Source organism: Manis pentadactyla, chromosome 12 (genome assembly GCF_030020395.1).
Source record: "Manis pentadactyla isolate mManPen7 chromosome 12, mManPen7.hap1, whole genome shotgun sequence".
Classification (NCBI taxonomy): Eukaryota; Metazoa; Chordata; class Mammalia; order Pholidota; family Manidae; genus Manis; species Manis pentadactyla.
Genome location: NC_080030.1, coordinates 71064975 through 71082831, shown reverse-complemented (window position 1 = coordinate 71082831; position 17857 = coordinate 71064975). Strand labels below are relative to the sequence as shown.

Here is a 17857-nt window from a genome sequence, read left to right as displayed (position 1 = left end):
ACAAAACACTGTAAACCACTTTGGGCTTGTTTTAAAGCCTAGGTTTTATATTTCAGTTATCATCGGCAATTGATGACAATAAGAGATCTTTATTATGTAAGGACTGGAAGAAAAAAGATTCTTGTAGAGCACTGAGCAAAATGTCACATTATCTATGCAATTTCTTGAATGTTTTTAAGTTGTAAATTTTCCCTTAGGAATATTCAGAGAGGGTCTTTGCTGAAATATTATCTTTCTGCTAGCTTTAGCTGATTCTTTAAATAACCAGAGATTTGTTCTAGAGAAGGATTTTCTCTTTCTTTGGAAGAAGCCAAAATCTTCTCCATTTAAGGACACGTAAGCAGCTGCTGCAGCACATTTTAGTTAGCCATAAAAAAAGTGAAGCCGGGTGAGTTTACTCTACCCTGAGTATAAAAAAACTAGAGATTAACAAATAGTTCCTCCAGAATTACAGAAGAGATTTAAGAATTAGAATTTTCAGTGGTGGTGATTTAAGTAATGGTATAAACAAAAAATTAGAAAAAAAATCAGGAAAATGATGCCAGGCTTTTCAAAAGAATTCTTCTCCCAGTTCTACAATAAGACAAACTGTTCTAGAAAGTTCAAAACATCATTCCATTCACTGAAATTTTATTTATATAGTAATCATCAGGAAAATAACTCCTGCATTAATTAGGCACATCCTTTTGGAAATATTACAAAACTTAGATTTCCAACACATGCTGATGAAGTATCATCAGTTAGAATGCCAACTGATTAGGAATCTGTGATTATTTCTTTTTTGCTAGAAAGTTACTCTTGATACTGTGATAGACATAAAATTTGATTCTGTGAAAATGTTTATTTCTTGCTAGAAGCTAACATTACAAAACTGCTGTATTGAAGCAAAAGCAGCAATGACACAGTGGAAGTTGTCTGACTTAGGTCAGTATTATAATTCTTACTCATTAAAATGCCTATTACTGTGACTATTTTAGTTCTTCAACATTATCACCATCAGGATATGATTACTCTTAAGCCTGAAAATGCATGAATCTTTAAGGGGAGCTTTCTACCACCCAAAACTTACTTTTTTCCCCCACTTATTTCCTACATACTTCATAAAATTAAAAACAAAAAACATGGCACAACATGTTAATGACCTTTCCATACCCAAAGAAAGATAAATGACATTCTGAAAAGTCTGGTTGTGATAAGACTAAAACTAACCAATCATAACTTCAGAATTCCTATGTGACATCATAAGACCTCCCTAGAACACTTTTTCTCCTACACCTACTTCAATTGTTCCCATAAGTCTGGTAACAAGAGTCAGAAAACTTTCCAGCTAAACATCAGTAAGACTTCATAAAACTCCAAATACTTAATATTGTGAACATCACAACAGCCAAGGTAAGAAAAATATTTCACTGATTTTAGTAATTCTTACTATAATTCAAGCTTACTAAGCTTTTTAAAAAGAATTAATTATGTTTTATAAACTTCAGTTAAAAGTTAGACAATAAAACATCTAATAAGACAAAAAGCTTAATTTCTAAATGAATGCTAATCCATTCAGTGACAGTAAGACTAAACTTGAAATGATAAGGGTCGCATTCATCTTTGATTCTGATTATTGGTTTGTCATTTTTAACTTTCACTTTTATTTTGCCTTTCAAAAGTTAATTTCTACCAACTAAAATATCTTTCAATTATGTTACCATATTTGGTGGCAGTGGTGATTTGATTTCTCCACACAAAAACAATGGTTTCATTTTGTTATCTGTTAATTCTGCTGAGAAATAGGATAGGACTGGGTTGTCTATTTACATTTGAAATCCTATGAATAGTCGTGTGACTGTACAACATGCACATTATTAGCACAACTATTCCAATATTATCATTATGATTCCCTACAGTAAATATTAATAGATTTTAAAATACATAACGCAAACTACTTTTAAAATGCTTTTGAAGACTTTTTTTACTCTCTTTTATAAGCCTACTCAAATTTTAACAAACATTTCTAAAAAATTCCAAGATTTAATAAATTGAGTTACTTATATCAAATCTAATGACAAGTTTAGAAATCTTAAAACACCCATCAGAAACACAAACTTCTTTCTAGAGTTTCAGAATAGTAATTAAGCACTTTAAAAATAAAGAAATGTTATTTTGGCAGAACATTCCTACATATCTCACTCGAATGAATTTGATAAAATGAATGTTCTTCTGCCTGTTAATGAATATACCATCATCAAGTCACTATTCTCCAGTGTTCCTCAGTTTTCTCTCCTGCCTTTAGAGGGAAAGAGGGGAGAAAAAAAGAAAGAAATGAAGAAATACCCAGGAATGGAGATGCTGCAATAAATTTTATGACATGCTTAAATTCTATTCTACTCTTGATGTTACAATCCTCAATTTAATACGTGAAGTGTGTTTTCATTCTTAAATCTTATATCAGGGCACAAAGAATATTACATCAATTTTAATGCATTATTTTTATTCCCATATATATGTCAAACTAAAACTTATCTCTAGAATTCCAAGTTCCTATGACAAATCTTAACTCCACTGCTTTTTACAGATAAGAACTTTGTAATCTACAAGCAGCTTTTCTTAAGACATGCAAAAACATTTCTAATTGTTGTCTACAACTGAGGCTCCCTAAATATTTTTATATTCATAAAATGTTTTTCCTTTGATATTACACAAGTCACTCAGTGCATGTTTATGCATTTTTACTCAAATACCTATCAAATTACATTTGCACATTTTAAATGGGATGTTCAGGAGTTTTTTTAGTGCCAGAATTTCATCACATCACATACTGCTCCAGAAATTTGATAATTTCTAGAAAGAGCAAAAATTCTGCTATGAAAGTTATCCTTTGATAAATAGTGTATCCAGGTTAATAAAATGACAGTTATAATGATTGTTGTTAACTGCCCTAGTTTGTGCCAGGCATTATGTCCCAACGAGTTCATCTCTGTCATGGTGTGAAATTTAAGTACTGTCTTTGTTTCTAAAGATATGAAAAACAAAGGGCTAAAAAGTGTCAGATCAAACAAAATGTGAGAAATGGGAATGAAAGATGTTTAAGTTACTAAAAATGAAGTTTTCAAAACACGTGAAAGGGCTAAAGTACATGCTTTACTAAGAGAAATGTCACTATCATTTCCTAAAATTTAAATATCAAAATTATTTTGACAGTATTTTAGTGGACATGAAGGAAAATAATATTCCAGAAAAAAATTGCATTTGGTTGCATACTTGTACATATTGTCTCTTAATCTCAATAGTTAACTGGTGATAGAGTATTTGTATAAACAAAATAGTTCAAAAAAAAAGAATAAATTTTAGTGTATTAACTGCATTATGTAATATATTAATTATGTAATGTGTTAAATTATGTAATATAAATTTTAAGTAAAAATTAAATGTAAAGATGAAATGTGTTCTGTAAATTAAACTAAACATTTATCCTTGAAATAATGGTCAATTAAAACTTCCTTCTTTATTCTTGAAAACCTTTGAAATGTACTGCTGTATACAAATATTTCATTTGATCATCTTAACTTCCTATATGTTGGACACTGCATCTCTATTTAACAATTTAGGAAACAGATGCAAAAAGGTGAACTGCCCAAGGTCACAGAGCTAAGAAATAGTGGAGCCTTGGCAGAAGGCAGGGTTTTATAACTCTAAACCACATGCACATCCCCATCCACTGATCAACATGGCTTAAAAATAAATCATGACACTGGCAAAGCAAAATAAAATGAAAGTCCTCAAATACTGTTGATGGTGTTCTAAAAGGGAAAGTCAGAGGATACAAACTTCTATTTTAATGTAAAACCACTCCATTTCATTTAAAGTTAATTTATGCATGAAGCCTTAAGAGCCTATGTAATACGTCCTTAATAGACTATGTAATATTCTGTATTATATTCTTTATACATTAATATAGCAATCGTTTTCAAAGCCAGAGATATAAGAAAGTTATAGATGTCCTTAGTTATGAAGCAATATACCCTGTACAACAAAACTTAAAATAACTGCACAGACTTTTAAAAATAGTAACATGCCACAAAGTTTCCTTTTATTTAATTTGTTTCATGGACAAATTATTCTTGCCTTTAATCTATTTAACCTTAATACCTAAAATCTAGGTTAATTTCCCCAAACTCTTCAAAACCACACTTTTATGTTCTATTCTAGTTCCATATTAAATTCTTAGCTTTCCTTAATTTCATTTATGATCTCTTCATATTTACCATTTAAAATATTCAACTGCTTGCTTGAACAGAGGAATCCTGCTTTGTTGATGATGCTATGAAAATCACTAACTTTCATCTAAACTGAATTAACAATGCTGATCATAGCAGCAAAGGAGTAAACATAAAGATTAGGAATCAAGGAAATAATCCTAAATTACAGTGGCCCAAATCAGATAATATGTGGTCTCTTTAAGTCTTTCCAGAAATATCAATGTTCTTACCCTACATAATTCTGAAGCAAGTATTACCAAATAAACATATGAAAATGAGGCCTGAGTTCAGCTCCACCCCAGTATACTCATAGTCAACTGAGGACCTCTAGTGTTTTTTAAAATGTACTCCACCTTCAGGTCTTCCAAAGAGAAAGAGACCAATTCTCTAACATTATTGGGGGTATATTTAATCGGCATTTGTTTTTCCTTAAAACTTCCCCTACACTCCCTCTCCACATCCTCTTCCCCTAAAAGGAATGTGAAGTCTCAACTACTACAGGATAAATTGACAAAAGTACCAACAGCAATGTTCCAATTTCATAAGGAAAACTCTCTCTATGCTGTTATTTGATGAATTTTCCTCAAGGCAAAGCTTTAAAACAAGGGAAACATTTCATTATGAGGTCAATGTAAAGGTTGAAAATATACATATTTTTATGTTTATTCAATTCTTTTCATAACCAGGAGAAACAGCTTGAAGATCCTTTCAAATAGCAGAATGGACCAACAAAGCTCTGGAATGTTGCTGCCACAAAGTAATTTCAAAGAGAAGTTCTGAGTTTAGTATTAGGCAATCTCAAAGGGAAAATGATTCTACCAAAATAAACTTGTAGATGCCAACAGATTGATGATAAATCTAATAATGAACTGTCCTAATTTAATCAAGTCAAAAAACAGGTGCATACAAAATCACTTCTAGATTATCTGTGAACATGACAGTAAATAGTAGAAAAAATAAAATCCCCAAATAATCCTAATACAGGCAAGTTCTGTAAACTAAAATTTATAGAGAATTTTCTTCTGAACCAATTAAGAGAAAAAAATTCTAAAAAGTATCTCAGACTGTAATCTGAGTGTGTAGCTGTGCATACTTGAATTTACAAGTGAAACATACTCACATCCAACTAAAAGAATAAATAAATAGGCAAAAATAAAAGGGAAGCAAAATTATGAAACCACACATATAGATAAAGAATCTAAGGAATTTATGATTTCAGCAGAGGGAGTACCCAAAAAATCGAAGTTCAGACAGTTCTGCAAAGTGCTAAAAGTGCTTAAATTACAGGTGGGGACGACTGATCAACATATACAACATTGTTAAGCTATCAATTGTCTAGCAAGTCACAAAGCAGCATATCACCAAAAATTTTCATAAGTCTATCGAGGTTCCATTTGCACAAGAATTAATCTGATATTATGTTAAGAAAAAGGACTCACTGCAGACAAAGTGAGGGCTATGCAGAAGCTGATACAGTATCTTTCATGGCACATGATATTAGAAATATCACAGAGTTGCCCATGCTTTGTCTCTTTCCTTCTTCTACTTCAAAAAACAGTTATCTTTAACTTCATAGTATTTGCTTCCCAATTTCACCTTTTTGAGTGAATGAGGAGAAATAAGACAACCAAAGGCCTTACAAATACTTTATGAAGAATGGTAAAAATTGAAATACTCACAGATCCCACATTCCTTCCAAAAATTGGAATAATCATAGACCCCATAGATATACAAGCTACTGTAGATACTTTTCTTCCTCTTACATGTAACTCAAGAGACAGGAATTTGGCATTTCTACAACCAAACTCTTATCAAAACATCTATCATATTTTCAATATTCTGATTCTAGGGACTGGATGATGAATTAATTTTAAAGTATCTTTACTCCTCCTGTACCAGACACCTAATTTACACATGCTGTCATTCTTTCAGAGTGGGGCTGGGGGAAAACGTAGGGCTAACTTCTATCTCCATGGATGGTTAGGCCAGATGCAAGTTCAGAACATCCCAACACAATTTATATTATCTAAAAAGAATGCTGTAAAATCAGATAAAATGAAAATAAAGCAGAACTATTTTTCTAGGCTCTCTACCAAATATTACTCTATTAACAGCTTGGCTCTAAGAAAGGGGAAAAAGAGACTGTAGATCTACACTCGTAAGATGGTTGTGAGTGCAGAGAAAAGAATGATAAACACCTGACAACCATACCATAAATTATGATGTACTGTAGGTCACAGACTACTCCAAAAATAGGATTGTGCCATTTCCACACACAGCTTTTCAATTCTCAGGATATGACAGGAAATCCTATCAGTATGGATGAATTCTGGCCTAATTAACTATAATATAGATTTTGGAAATACAGCAGAACTAGGTCAAAACATTTTAGATTGTACCACTGTAAAATAAGCTGAGCCCAATAAATTGAAGGCAACAACTAATATTTTAGTATATAAGGCATATTTCATTTTGATTTTAGCATAAGATTTTAAAGTGACTATAGTCCCTTTAGAATTATAACATATTTCTAAGTTTGACAAGAAACAAGATACCCCTATCTTTGGTTATTTCCAGGAACAAACTATTATTTTTCGATAATAGTTGGCTGCTGAAGTATTATGAGATAATATTTACAGTATATTCATTGTACTTATCAGTACATGTATTTAGGGCTCATGTATTTAGGGCATACGTCTTATATTTCACAAACACCAAATATCCATTTATACAAAGCCTAGTTCTAGTTAATGTTGTTAAATCATTTAAAATTTATCTAAATTGTAATCCTCTAGGTAAATCCTCCAAGCCTTATTTTTCTCATCTGCAATAGGAAGAGACTAGAGAAAAATACTGGAGCTGATGTGTTCAAATATCAAATTGTTATAACTGGTTAACATGTTAATCACAGCATTATCTTTGATCATTAACAATTTTCTAAAAATGTTAAAGTGAATCATAAGAATCCCTTATCCAGCTTAACTGATTTATTCAAATGGTAGCAATTACACACTATGTTCTAGATTTCAAAATAAACTTGTGGTTCCTTATACTCATGAACTAGAAGTCTAGTTGGGGATCCAGACATGTAAATCAAACCATACCATAGCCTGATAGCTATCCTCACATAGGTAACACTAAAGCCCTACCAAACCAGAAGAGGTGATAACCAATTCTACCTTAATGAGTAATGGAAAGTTTCATTAGGAGGTGATATTTAAACTGGGCCTTAAGGATCAACTAAAATTTGCCTGGCAAAGAATCAAAGATTAGGGGGGAAGAAGGAGAGGAGAGACATTCCAGGCAGAGCCAGAACAACATGTGCAAAAGACAGAATCAAAAAAGGCAATGAAGTATTTATGGAAAGGTGACATGTCTCATGTGACTGAAGTACAACTCAGCAGGGTCAGTGTAGGGAATAGCTCTTGTATATATATGCTTTATGGTCACCCTTCCTCCTTTTCCATATTTTATCTCAGAAATAATTTTTAAATTCAGAACTCTCAGACCATTTCAGTACTAAAACTTCACAAAAATATAAGCTCAAATAGAAATTACCAATGCTAATCCTTATTCCTTTCTTAACTGTACTGTATGTCTTCATATAAAGCAACTAGCCAAATATACCAAGAAATGCAGGAAATCTTCACTACAGTTACCCAGTAGTATAAATTCACTGTACCTACAGCTAAACAAGTATAACCAGAAACAACTTAAAGGGTGCATTTTCTTAAAGAACAAAAGAAAACCTCTTTATTTTTATATTTTATCTGGAAAATTCAAACAAAAGTAATTAAGTTAAATATATACTAAGTTTAAGTCACGTTTTCTAAGTAGAGGGTGTTACAAATAAAGTAATAGCCACTTGTGTTGGGCAATGAGGAATATATGCTGGAGATCTGTATATGCTAGAGAATACATGTTAGAGAAACACAGGTTGTTACCAACTCTTTAAGAAAATGAAGTTTGATGTAAGTTGGCTGTTTGGATCTCCTCACTACAGACCAATACTAAGAAAGAGGCCAGAGTCTCTAGTGAAAGGAAAGCCCAGACTAGTATATAAGTCAAAACACAGAGCCAAGCTTAAGTACTGAAACTACAGAATACAACCACCAATTACCATACAGCTTTTTTTGTAAAAATAAATGCCAAGTTCTCACTGATCATGCCTGATCATTCTTCCCCATTCCCATTCTTTCAGTTCTTTCCTCTGCTCTCTTTAGCACTAGTTAGTGTCTCTCAGAAATGGAGCTGACAGGCTGAATTGGGTTTTCATGGGACATAAAGAGAAAGTGAAATTTGGCAGCTGGGGTAAGGTAGTAATATCTTCATTAACAATTATATATCAACAAATGTTAACAGCCATTATCTCTGGGCAGTGAATTATGGTTATGTTTTTATTCCATTTCTAATTTTTCATATTTTAAGATGTATATAGAAGTATCCTGATTAACCAAAAAATCCCTAAATCTTAGTAGCTGGTATCTCTGAACAGTTCATTTACAGTTAATTTTTAATCTGTATCTAATTTTTTATAATTACATATTATTTTAAGCTTTATTTTATTTTATTAACTAGCAAAGTAATTAATTGGGCAGAATAGCTTTGGGAACTCTGAAAGAAGGCAAAGGGCAACCACTACTCTTAAGTACAGATCATTTGTAAATAGGAACTCTCTGTGGTACATAATTTTCTTACTAGCCTTTGAGCCTGATAGTCTTTATTACCTAATATCAAGCCTTGTAAAAATGTTATTTAAAATAGCATAGTCTACAAAACTATAAAATCATAAAAAGGAATAGCAAACATTTGAATCTATAGTTCTGGTAAAATACTTCTTGCTTAACTATTTTATTCTGGACTAAAATCAACATCTGAAGAATAATTTATTGCATGCATTTCTTTTTCTAAAATTTGTTCAAGAATTAATATACTATTGTCACAACAGTTACACTCTCAGAGAAACAGACTTAATGGAACAACATGAAAGAACTTTTGCCCAAGAGAATAGCCCAAAACAAGCTGCACTCTAAAAGAAACTATATTGCTAGTCACTTTAAGAGGAAGAGGCAAAGACTGAAGTTGCTATACTTCAAGACAAACTATACAACTACACTAAACACAAGACAAAGTAGACATCAAGGTGATGCTCACAAAAAAGAAAAAAACAACTTAAACAGGGAAACATATGTGGGCATGTGTACACACAGACTAGAGAGAGATTTGATGTCAATATACAAAGAATGCTGAGAAAGATGAGTTAATGCAAAATTGTGTTTTACGTGTTCAGAAACCACGTTACAACCATGATCCTAATCCATATACTGTTTTTACATTCCAGCCTACGGAAAAGAAGAAAGTGATCTCACATTGGCTTTTTACCAGCCTTTTACCTTTCTCCTGACCATTTAAAACTTGAGACTTCCTGTCTTCCTGTTATCATGGAGAAAGTCCAATACCTCACTCGCTCAGCTATAAGAAGAGCTTCAACCATTGAAATGCCTCAACAAGCACGTCAAAATCTCCAGAACCTATTTGTCAATTTCTGTCTCATCTTAATATGTCTCTTGTTGATCTGCATCATCGTGATGCTTCTCTGAAGTTCTGCTACAGTCTCCAGTGCTGCAATTTATCACCCTCAGCTAAAAATTTGTCATCCTATGAAGAAGGGAAAAACAATACCATGTAACAGTTCATTTCCAAGTAGAAAAATTTCTTTGTGAAAAGGTCAAGATATAGAACAAAACAAATTGTTAGCAAGTGTATTCATCTGCTGGATCTTGTAAACATGAAATGGGCTTTATTTTCAAAAATTAACTTTAAAATGACTATAAGTGTGCATAATATAACTGTTGATTTCCTCAACAGAGTTTATAAGTTTCCATCCCAAATCTTTTCTGAGGATGAACTAGGAATTTAGTTTTGAAATTGCACTGCTAACACATCATTTCATATAAAGCATAAGCTTCACTATTTGGGGTAAATATAATTTATATTGTTTAATAAAAGCCTCTTTGATGTTTATTAAGTACTTTTCAGGTCTCTACAAGTACCAAAATAATCATTCAAATGAAGTATGATCATTTGAAAATAGTCTGCTGACTCTTCACATCTGTTACTTTATTATCACACAAAGGTCTTTGTAGTAACTGTCATAACCTATGTTCTAAAATAGAAATTATATTCTTTTCTATACTATACTAACACATTTTTTAAAGTTTATGAGAATCAATAAGGAAAAAGTAAGACCATACTCTTACATAAATAAAATTTATCTTAAGTGACTTTCAAAGAATTACAGAATTCTAGTACATGCAGGCAATCCATAAATCTGTTCAAGACATTATGATCAACAGACAAGAACTGTTGGTTAATTTAACAGCTAACAGTATGATTAGCCATAATTACTAACAGACCAATAGATTAGAGTCTAACCTTAATTTATAGCACTATAGTCTTTTTTCTAAGTTAGAGTATATAACCTGCCAGGCTATATCTTTGGAATCATGAAATCAGAAGACTAGAATAATTTTATAGGTTGTCTTCTATTCTAACCTCATATTGAATGTTGGCAATAAAAAGAATAAAAGAATAAAATACATATTTCACACATTAACAAAAATTTGAATTCTCTCTCCAAAATTAACTCTTTGATTACTTTGAAATGAACTTTTGCCCCTTTTATGACAGGATATAGCTATTTTCCTTAACCTATCAACTAGACAGTAGATACCTACTACGCTAAATTATAAACCCAACAATACTAACCTACAATTATTTACTTGTTGCATAGATTTTCAATTTCTCCTCTGGTCATTTACAAATATCTTCCAACAACTCATGAAACAGAAGTAAAAATTGTTGTTTGAAAATGTAATCTCCAAAATTGGTAACTTATGTTGACTTCAGTTTAAAATTTAGTCTAAAGTGGCTTACACCTATACTGCATTAATCCAATAATTTTAACTTCAACTCAAGACATATTACTAACATAGCAATAATTATAGAAGTAGAGAATGTACAATTTACCATACAATTTGCTAAACATGGTTACTAAAAGAATTTGAAAAGTTGAAAAATTTGAAAATATTGACTTCGGTTTGCAACACAAATGCTGTTAATGGAATAGTGAAGAAGATACTGCTTTAAAATTTTTTCTGATCCCCTGAGAGGTACTGGAGATGGGACGGGGACAATTTTGGTTCACTGATATCTGAGGAACAGAGGGAAAAGGGATCTCAACTGACAGGGAGATTTCTTGAGTAAAGCCTCATCTATGGGTTGGAGATCCCTAACATCAACTAGAAAGCTTTGAGTAACAAGTGACACATATAGTCACTGGTGTCAGTAATTACCAAGCAAAAATAACCAAGTTCTACAGTTAGCCATATTGATCTTAAATACAAGTGGAAATTTTGAAATGATAAGTTATATTCCTTCCATTACATTGTTTATTACAGCATCAACTTCAAATTATAAACTGTGAAGTTTGGGGGCTTTTTTCCTAAGTAAAACAGAAGTAAAGGGTTTTGGTTTTTCATTCTGCCTTTAATACAAATTAAAATCTTATAGTTAAGGATTACAGAATACTGTAACTCAGATTATAATGTAGATCAAAAACCCAGTCTTTAAATGGAACTTATTTATTCTATTTATCATGATGTGTAAGAAGTTATAGTAAAACAATGTATTTAAAAATTTTTAAATACCAAATGCTCAAATACTTTCTATTGTAAATACAAATCTTAATTTACAAGGCACTAAAAATGAACTAATTCTTAAATGTTTAATGTTACAAATGACCTATGTTAAAATGAACCTTCTTGAACTCAGTGAAATTGCTCATTAATACATTCATGACTGATAAGACCATAATACAATCTGATGATAAGCAGTTATGATTTTGCAGGTTGTTTTGGTAACTGCCCCCAAATAAGGCAGAAATTTCCTAGTACAAACACAAGAGGGCAGACCTACACAAAATAATGAATTTTCTACTACCTAGAATTATCATTATTTTTGAGTCATCTGGCAAAATAGGAAAATGATAAATTTTCAAAAAAGATCTGTTCTGTTAATAACAGCATACTTTAAAATGTCTAAAAATTATATGCCAGCACTATATAGAGAAGTTGGCAGATAAAAAACATCACACACATTACTAATATTATTTATTAAATCATGTATAAAAAGCAAGTACATGCTTTCTAGCTACTTAGTGAATGTGTCATGTCATAGCGTATCAAAAGCATCATAGTGTTCACATCTTTCAATGTAGTTATATTATCTTTAAAAAAAAAAAGACAAAACAGGGTGCAAAAATAAGAATAATAAGAAAACTTTCTTTTCAGAGAATATAATACACAAAACACCCTCACATTAAAAATAAACCTTTTTCCAGACCTCTAGAATGAAAGAATTATAAGACAGCTGTGTGACCAATCCAAACGAAACAATATTCTCGTAACAGGGGTACCGAAAGGAGAAGAAAGAGACAAAGAGATAGAAAGTCTTTTTGAGGAAATAATTGTTGAAAAGTTCCCCAATATGGAGGAGGAAATAGACATTCAGGTCATGGAAGCACAGAGAGTCCCTAAAAAAAGGAACCCCAGGAAGACAACACCAAGAAGTAGAATAATTAAAATGGCAAAGATCAAGGATAAGGAGAGAGTATTGAAAGCGGCCAGAGATAAAAGATTATTTATAAAGGAAACCCCATTGGGCTATCAGCAGACTTCTCAACAGAAAATTTACTGGCCAGAAGGGAATGGCATGAAATATTTAATGTACTAAAAAAGAAGGAGCTCCAACTAAGAATCCTCTACCAAGCAAGAATATCACTTAAATTTGAAGCAAGGACTAAATAATTTCCAGATAAACAAAAGCTAAAGGAGTTCATCACCACTAAGCCACCCTAACAGAATATGTTAAAGGGACTGCTGTGGATGGAAATGCTCCAAAGGCTAAATAGCTTTCAGCAGTGAAAATAAACCCACAATAAAGGTAGTAGACCAATTAATTACCAAGCAAGTATGAAATTAAAACAAAAGAAGCAAAACCAACTATATACAAAATCAGTCAAGGGACACACAAAAAGTGCAGATTATGACATCTAATACATAAAGTTTGGAGGAGGAAGAAATAGAAAATAAAAGTACTTCTAAATTGTGTCTGAAATAGAGTAATCAGCAACTTAATACAGACTTATATACTAATGAAGTTATCCTTGAACCTTTGGTAACAACAAAACTAAAGCCTATAATAGACATACAAAAAAAATTTTTTTAAGTGAAATGTAATCACAACACTAAAGAAAACTATCAAATAATATGAGAAAGGTATAAGAGAGGAAGAAAGGAACAGAGAGGAGCTATAAAAATAACCAGAAAACAATTAATAAAATGGCAGTAAGTACATATCTACCATAATTACCTTAAATGTAAATAGACTGCACCAATCAAAAGACATGGCAGAATGGATAAAGAAACAAGACCCATCTATATGCTACCTACGAGAGACTCATTTCAAATCCAAAGACATACATAGCTTAAAAGTAAAGGGATGGAAAAAGATATTTCATGCAAACAATAGGGAGAAAAAAGCAGGAATAGCAGTACTTATATCAGACAAAATAGATTTCAAAAAAAGAAAAGTAAAAAAAGACAAAAAAAGGACATTACATAATGATAAAAGGGTCAGTCCAACAAAAGGATGTAACTATTATAAATATCTATGCACCCAACATAAGAGCCCCTAAATATGTAAAACAAATACTAACAGTAAAGGGGAAAATAGATTGCAACACTCATTTTAGGAGACTTTCACACACTATTCATGTCAACAGACAGATCAACCAGACAGAAAATAAGGAAACAGAGGCACTGAACACTGTATTATTAGATCGGATGGACTTAACATATCTATAGAACATTCCACCCAATTGCAGCAGGATACACATTTTTCTCAAGTGTACATGAAAAGTTCTCCAGAATAGATCACATACAAGGTCACAAGAAGAGCCTCAATAAATTCACAAGATTGAAATTTATCAAGCCGTTTCTCAAGCCACAATGGTATGAAACTAGAAATAAGTTACACAAAGAAAACAAAAAAGGCTACAAACACATGGAAGCTAAACAACATGCTTCCAAATGATCAATGCATCAATGAACAAGTTAAAACAGAATTCAAGCAATATCTGGAAGCAAATGAAAATAAAAATTCAACAGCTCAAAAATCTGTGGGATGCTGCAAAGGCAGTTCTAAGAGGGAAGTACATAGCAATACAGGCCTACCTTGAGAAAAAAGAACAATCCCAAATAAATAGTCTAAACTCACACTTAAAGAATCTATAAAAAGAAGAACAAATGAAGCCCAGTTAGTAGAAGGGACATAATAAAGATTAGAGAAGAAATAAATAAAATTAAGAATAAAACAATAGGAAAAAAAAACAATGAAAACCAGAAGCTGGTTCTTCGAGAAAATATGTAAAATAGATAAACCCTTAGCCAGGCTAATCAAGAAAAATAGTGTACAAACATTAACAAAATCAGAAACGAAGAAGGAATAATCACAATGGAAACTGCAGAAAATGAAAGTATGTGAACTTTACAGGAATCCAATGGATTCTTTGTATGTAAAAGCACACACCCTCCATTCCCTTCCCACCCCTACACTCCCAGACAATAAAAGAAGTGCAAGACGGACATGGAAAGGGATGCATTCTTTCCAATGAGAAGGAAAGAGTTTATTGTTTGTTTTTCTTTTCTGTCACAGTCCTTATAGGGTCAGAGAGCTTTGGAGAGGGTAGGAGGAGAGAGGTAATGTAGAACAGAAGAAAGAACAAAAGAATGTGGTGGACATTGCACAGGGAGGCCTGCATCCTAACCAACTGAAGGCATAGCTGGCTTCATTTCATTCACAAAAGGAAATGCTTCAGAGTGCTACACAACCTGCACTCTAGCTGATTTAGTAGGAAACGGTGAGAATCCAAGACCACCACACACTGTGACACTGACTCAATAATTATTCTGAATTGAGTCCTAAGAAGAGCATAAAGTCCGTGTTACAATATTAACCTTTGAAGGAGAAAAAAGGGAAGGAGGCATGGAGATCAAATGAGACAGAACACTCAGACAGCTACAAAATTCTACATAAATCAGTGGTAGTGTGAGATTATGACTCTTGGCTAAAGTCCTTTTCATAGTTGTAAAAGAGCTGTTCCCCTCAACCCCACCATGGTAAGAGTTCAGCAGTTAAGCTTGAAAATCACATATTCTCACAATTTATCAGATGGGCTGATCCATGTCATGGCTCTTTACTTCACATAAAAATTTGACTAAAAGGAAGTCAATGTTTTAAAGAGTCTTTAAAGAAACTAAGATGAGAGCTTTTAAAATAAATAGAGTGCTTGGAGGCTCTGAGAAGAAGGTATTTAAGAATTTTCTTCTGTAGTAGTCCAAAAAGTCAATGAGAAAAGTAGTCATTTAAACATTGCAGCTGAAGTGTCTACACTTTCTTTACCTGGTTTCATCTTTCTACTCCAAACTTAAAAGCACTATAAAGAGACCATCCCAAATAAGGTTAATCAAGAAGTGGGACTTGCTAGGGTGCAAGCAGATTTTGTTTCTTAGTAGTCTTCTACTTCTACTGTGTACTAGGAAGATTTAAAAATAAATTTTGTTCCAAGATGCACTTCCAAGCTCCCTACCCTTTCTACATTGCTTCAGGGTTGGGGAAAACTTCATTTACAGCAGAAGTTCCTCCAAGCAGAATAAAATGTATGAAGTAATACTTATTCCTTTAAATTCACCCAATTTTCTCAGTTACCTTTCTATCACACCTACTTCAGTTTGAGTAGAAAATTCAGCTCTGACCAGACAACTCCAATTCTATGAAGATACCAGCTGGAGAAATAACTGCCTAATCTCTGTTCTCCTATAACCACAAAGCATTTAAGGACCAAAATTTGACAGTATTTTAAAAATTAAGTTTCCTATCTTTCAATCACTTGAACTGATAAATCACAAATAAATCTGCTTAAATTGCTCTTTTCCAATTCAGATACCATAATGATGTTTGGTTATGTGACTTAAATATACATAATCAGGATTATAAGAACTGTGTCCAATACAAGAGTAAAGAAGACCCATAGGATGTGAAATGGTTCTCCTGTAAGTACAGCATCTTACATTGTGTGCATGTTTAGGGATATACTCAGATTTGTGATCTCGTTATGCTTTCATAGAATATATTCCTTTAATCTTTGTTTTACTTTTATTAGTAGCAGTAATGAATAGTAAGTTTAAATGTTTGCTCTGGGGAAATTTTGTAGTTTTTTGGTAGAATTAATTTATTACAGAAAATTCTGGTAATAAAAAATGCAAAACACAAAAATTTTACAGATAAATTTGTAAACTGGGTTCTCAGTTAAAATGAGCTATAGAAAATTATCTTGGAAGAGAAACATTTCCAGATCAAGAAATGTACACATTTACATGTAACATAAGGGAGTAGACAGTATTTTCTTTATATGTTATATTACAAAGTGCTTTCCTTAAACTGATTAACAAATAAATCTTGACACCCAATTTAATTTTTTTTAAATAAGCACATCTGTTTTACAAGATTAAATATACATCAACCACTACCAAAACTTTATAAATGACTTTAGTTCCACCTTGTCATTTTATAGTGAAGAAACTGTGAAGACATACATACAGCCAAAAGGTACATGAAATGGTGCTCAACATCACTAATCATCAGGGAAATGCAAACAAAACCACAGTGAGATATCACGTCACACGTGTCAGAATGGCCACTATTAAAAAGACAAGAGATAACAAATGTTAGCAAGGATGTGGAGAAAAGGGAGCCCTTGTGCACTATGAGTGGGAATGTAAACTGATTTGCCACTATGGAAAACATTATGGAAGTTCCTCAAAAAAATAAAAATAGAACTACCATATCATCCAGCAATTCCCCTTTCTGGGTATTTATCTGAAATAACTGAAAACACTAACCCAAAAATTATATGGAACTCCATGTTCTCTGCAGCATTTACAAAAGCCAAGACATAGAAACAACTCACAGGGTCATCAACAGATAAGTGAATAAAGAAAATGTGTTACGTATTATGGATAAAATTGTAATGTTTCCAGAGTATCTTGCCTGGCTTTGGTGCATCTGCATACACTCAGGGTGGAGAAAAGTTCACCTCCATGTCAATGGGTAAACCTGGGCAACCGAGGGCATGTCTGAACCTGAGAGGCTAAGAGGAGAGGCTTGCTTGCTTGCTTCCTTCCTTCCAGAACAGGGGAGAGAGACGACCCTGGACTGCAGTTTGTATGCAATAAATGGGTTTTAAACTTTTTTTCTCCCTTTGACTAATTTCGGTTTTTAGAGGTATTTTGCCCTGGAATTTCCTATCCCCGGACTTACATTCTGGCATGGTTGGCAGGATTCCTCTGAACCTGAAATCTGTCATAATGGGTGCGACCTTTGGGAGGGCTGCTCCTGTGGATGGTGGGGAGGTCCCAGTGGATGCAGTGGCAGAGGGTGCCGCTTCACCTGTTATTATCCCCCCAGATATGGGGCTTCCAATTTGG

General features: G+C 32.7%; 2 protein-coding genes across 2 annotated transcripts in view; one reads left to right on the top strand and one right to left on the bottom strand.

Moving 5' to 3' along the window:
• CEP85L (centrosomal protein 85 like) overlaps positions 1 to 17857 on the bottom strand; it is a 173083-nt gene that overhangs the window by 85798 nt on the left and 69428 nt on the right. The window lies entirely within an intron of this gene.
• On the top strand, positions 1253 to 11122 carry PLN (phospholamban). Its single transcript, XM_036925051.2, has 2 exons — positions 1253 to 1392; positions 9592 to 11122. Exon 2 carries the CDS (start codon positions 9692 to 9694, stop codon positions 9848 to 9850), a length of 159 nt encoding a protein of 52 aa, XP_036780946.1. The 5' UTR covers positions 1253 to 1392; positions 9592 to 9691; the 3' UTR covers positions 9851 to 11122.

What these genes read in the sequence shown, in the direction of transcription:
- PLN (XM_036925051.2), top strand. Translation starts at nt 9,692, where the DNA reads ATGGAGAAAGTCCAATACCTCACTCGCTCAGCTATAAGAAGAGCTTCA.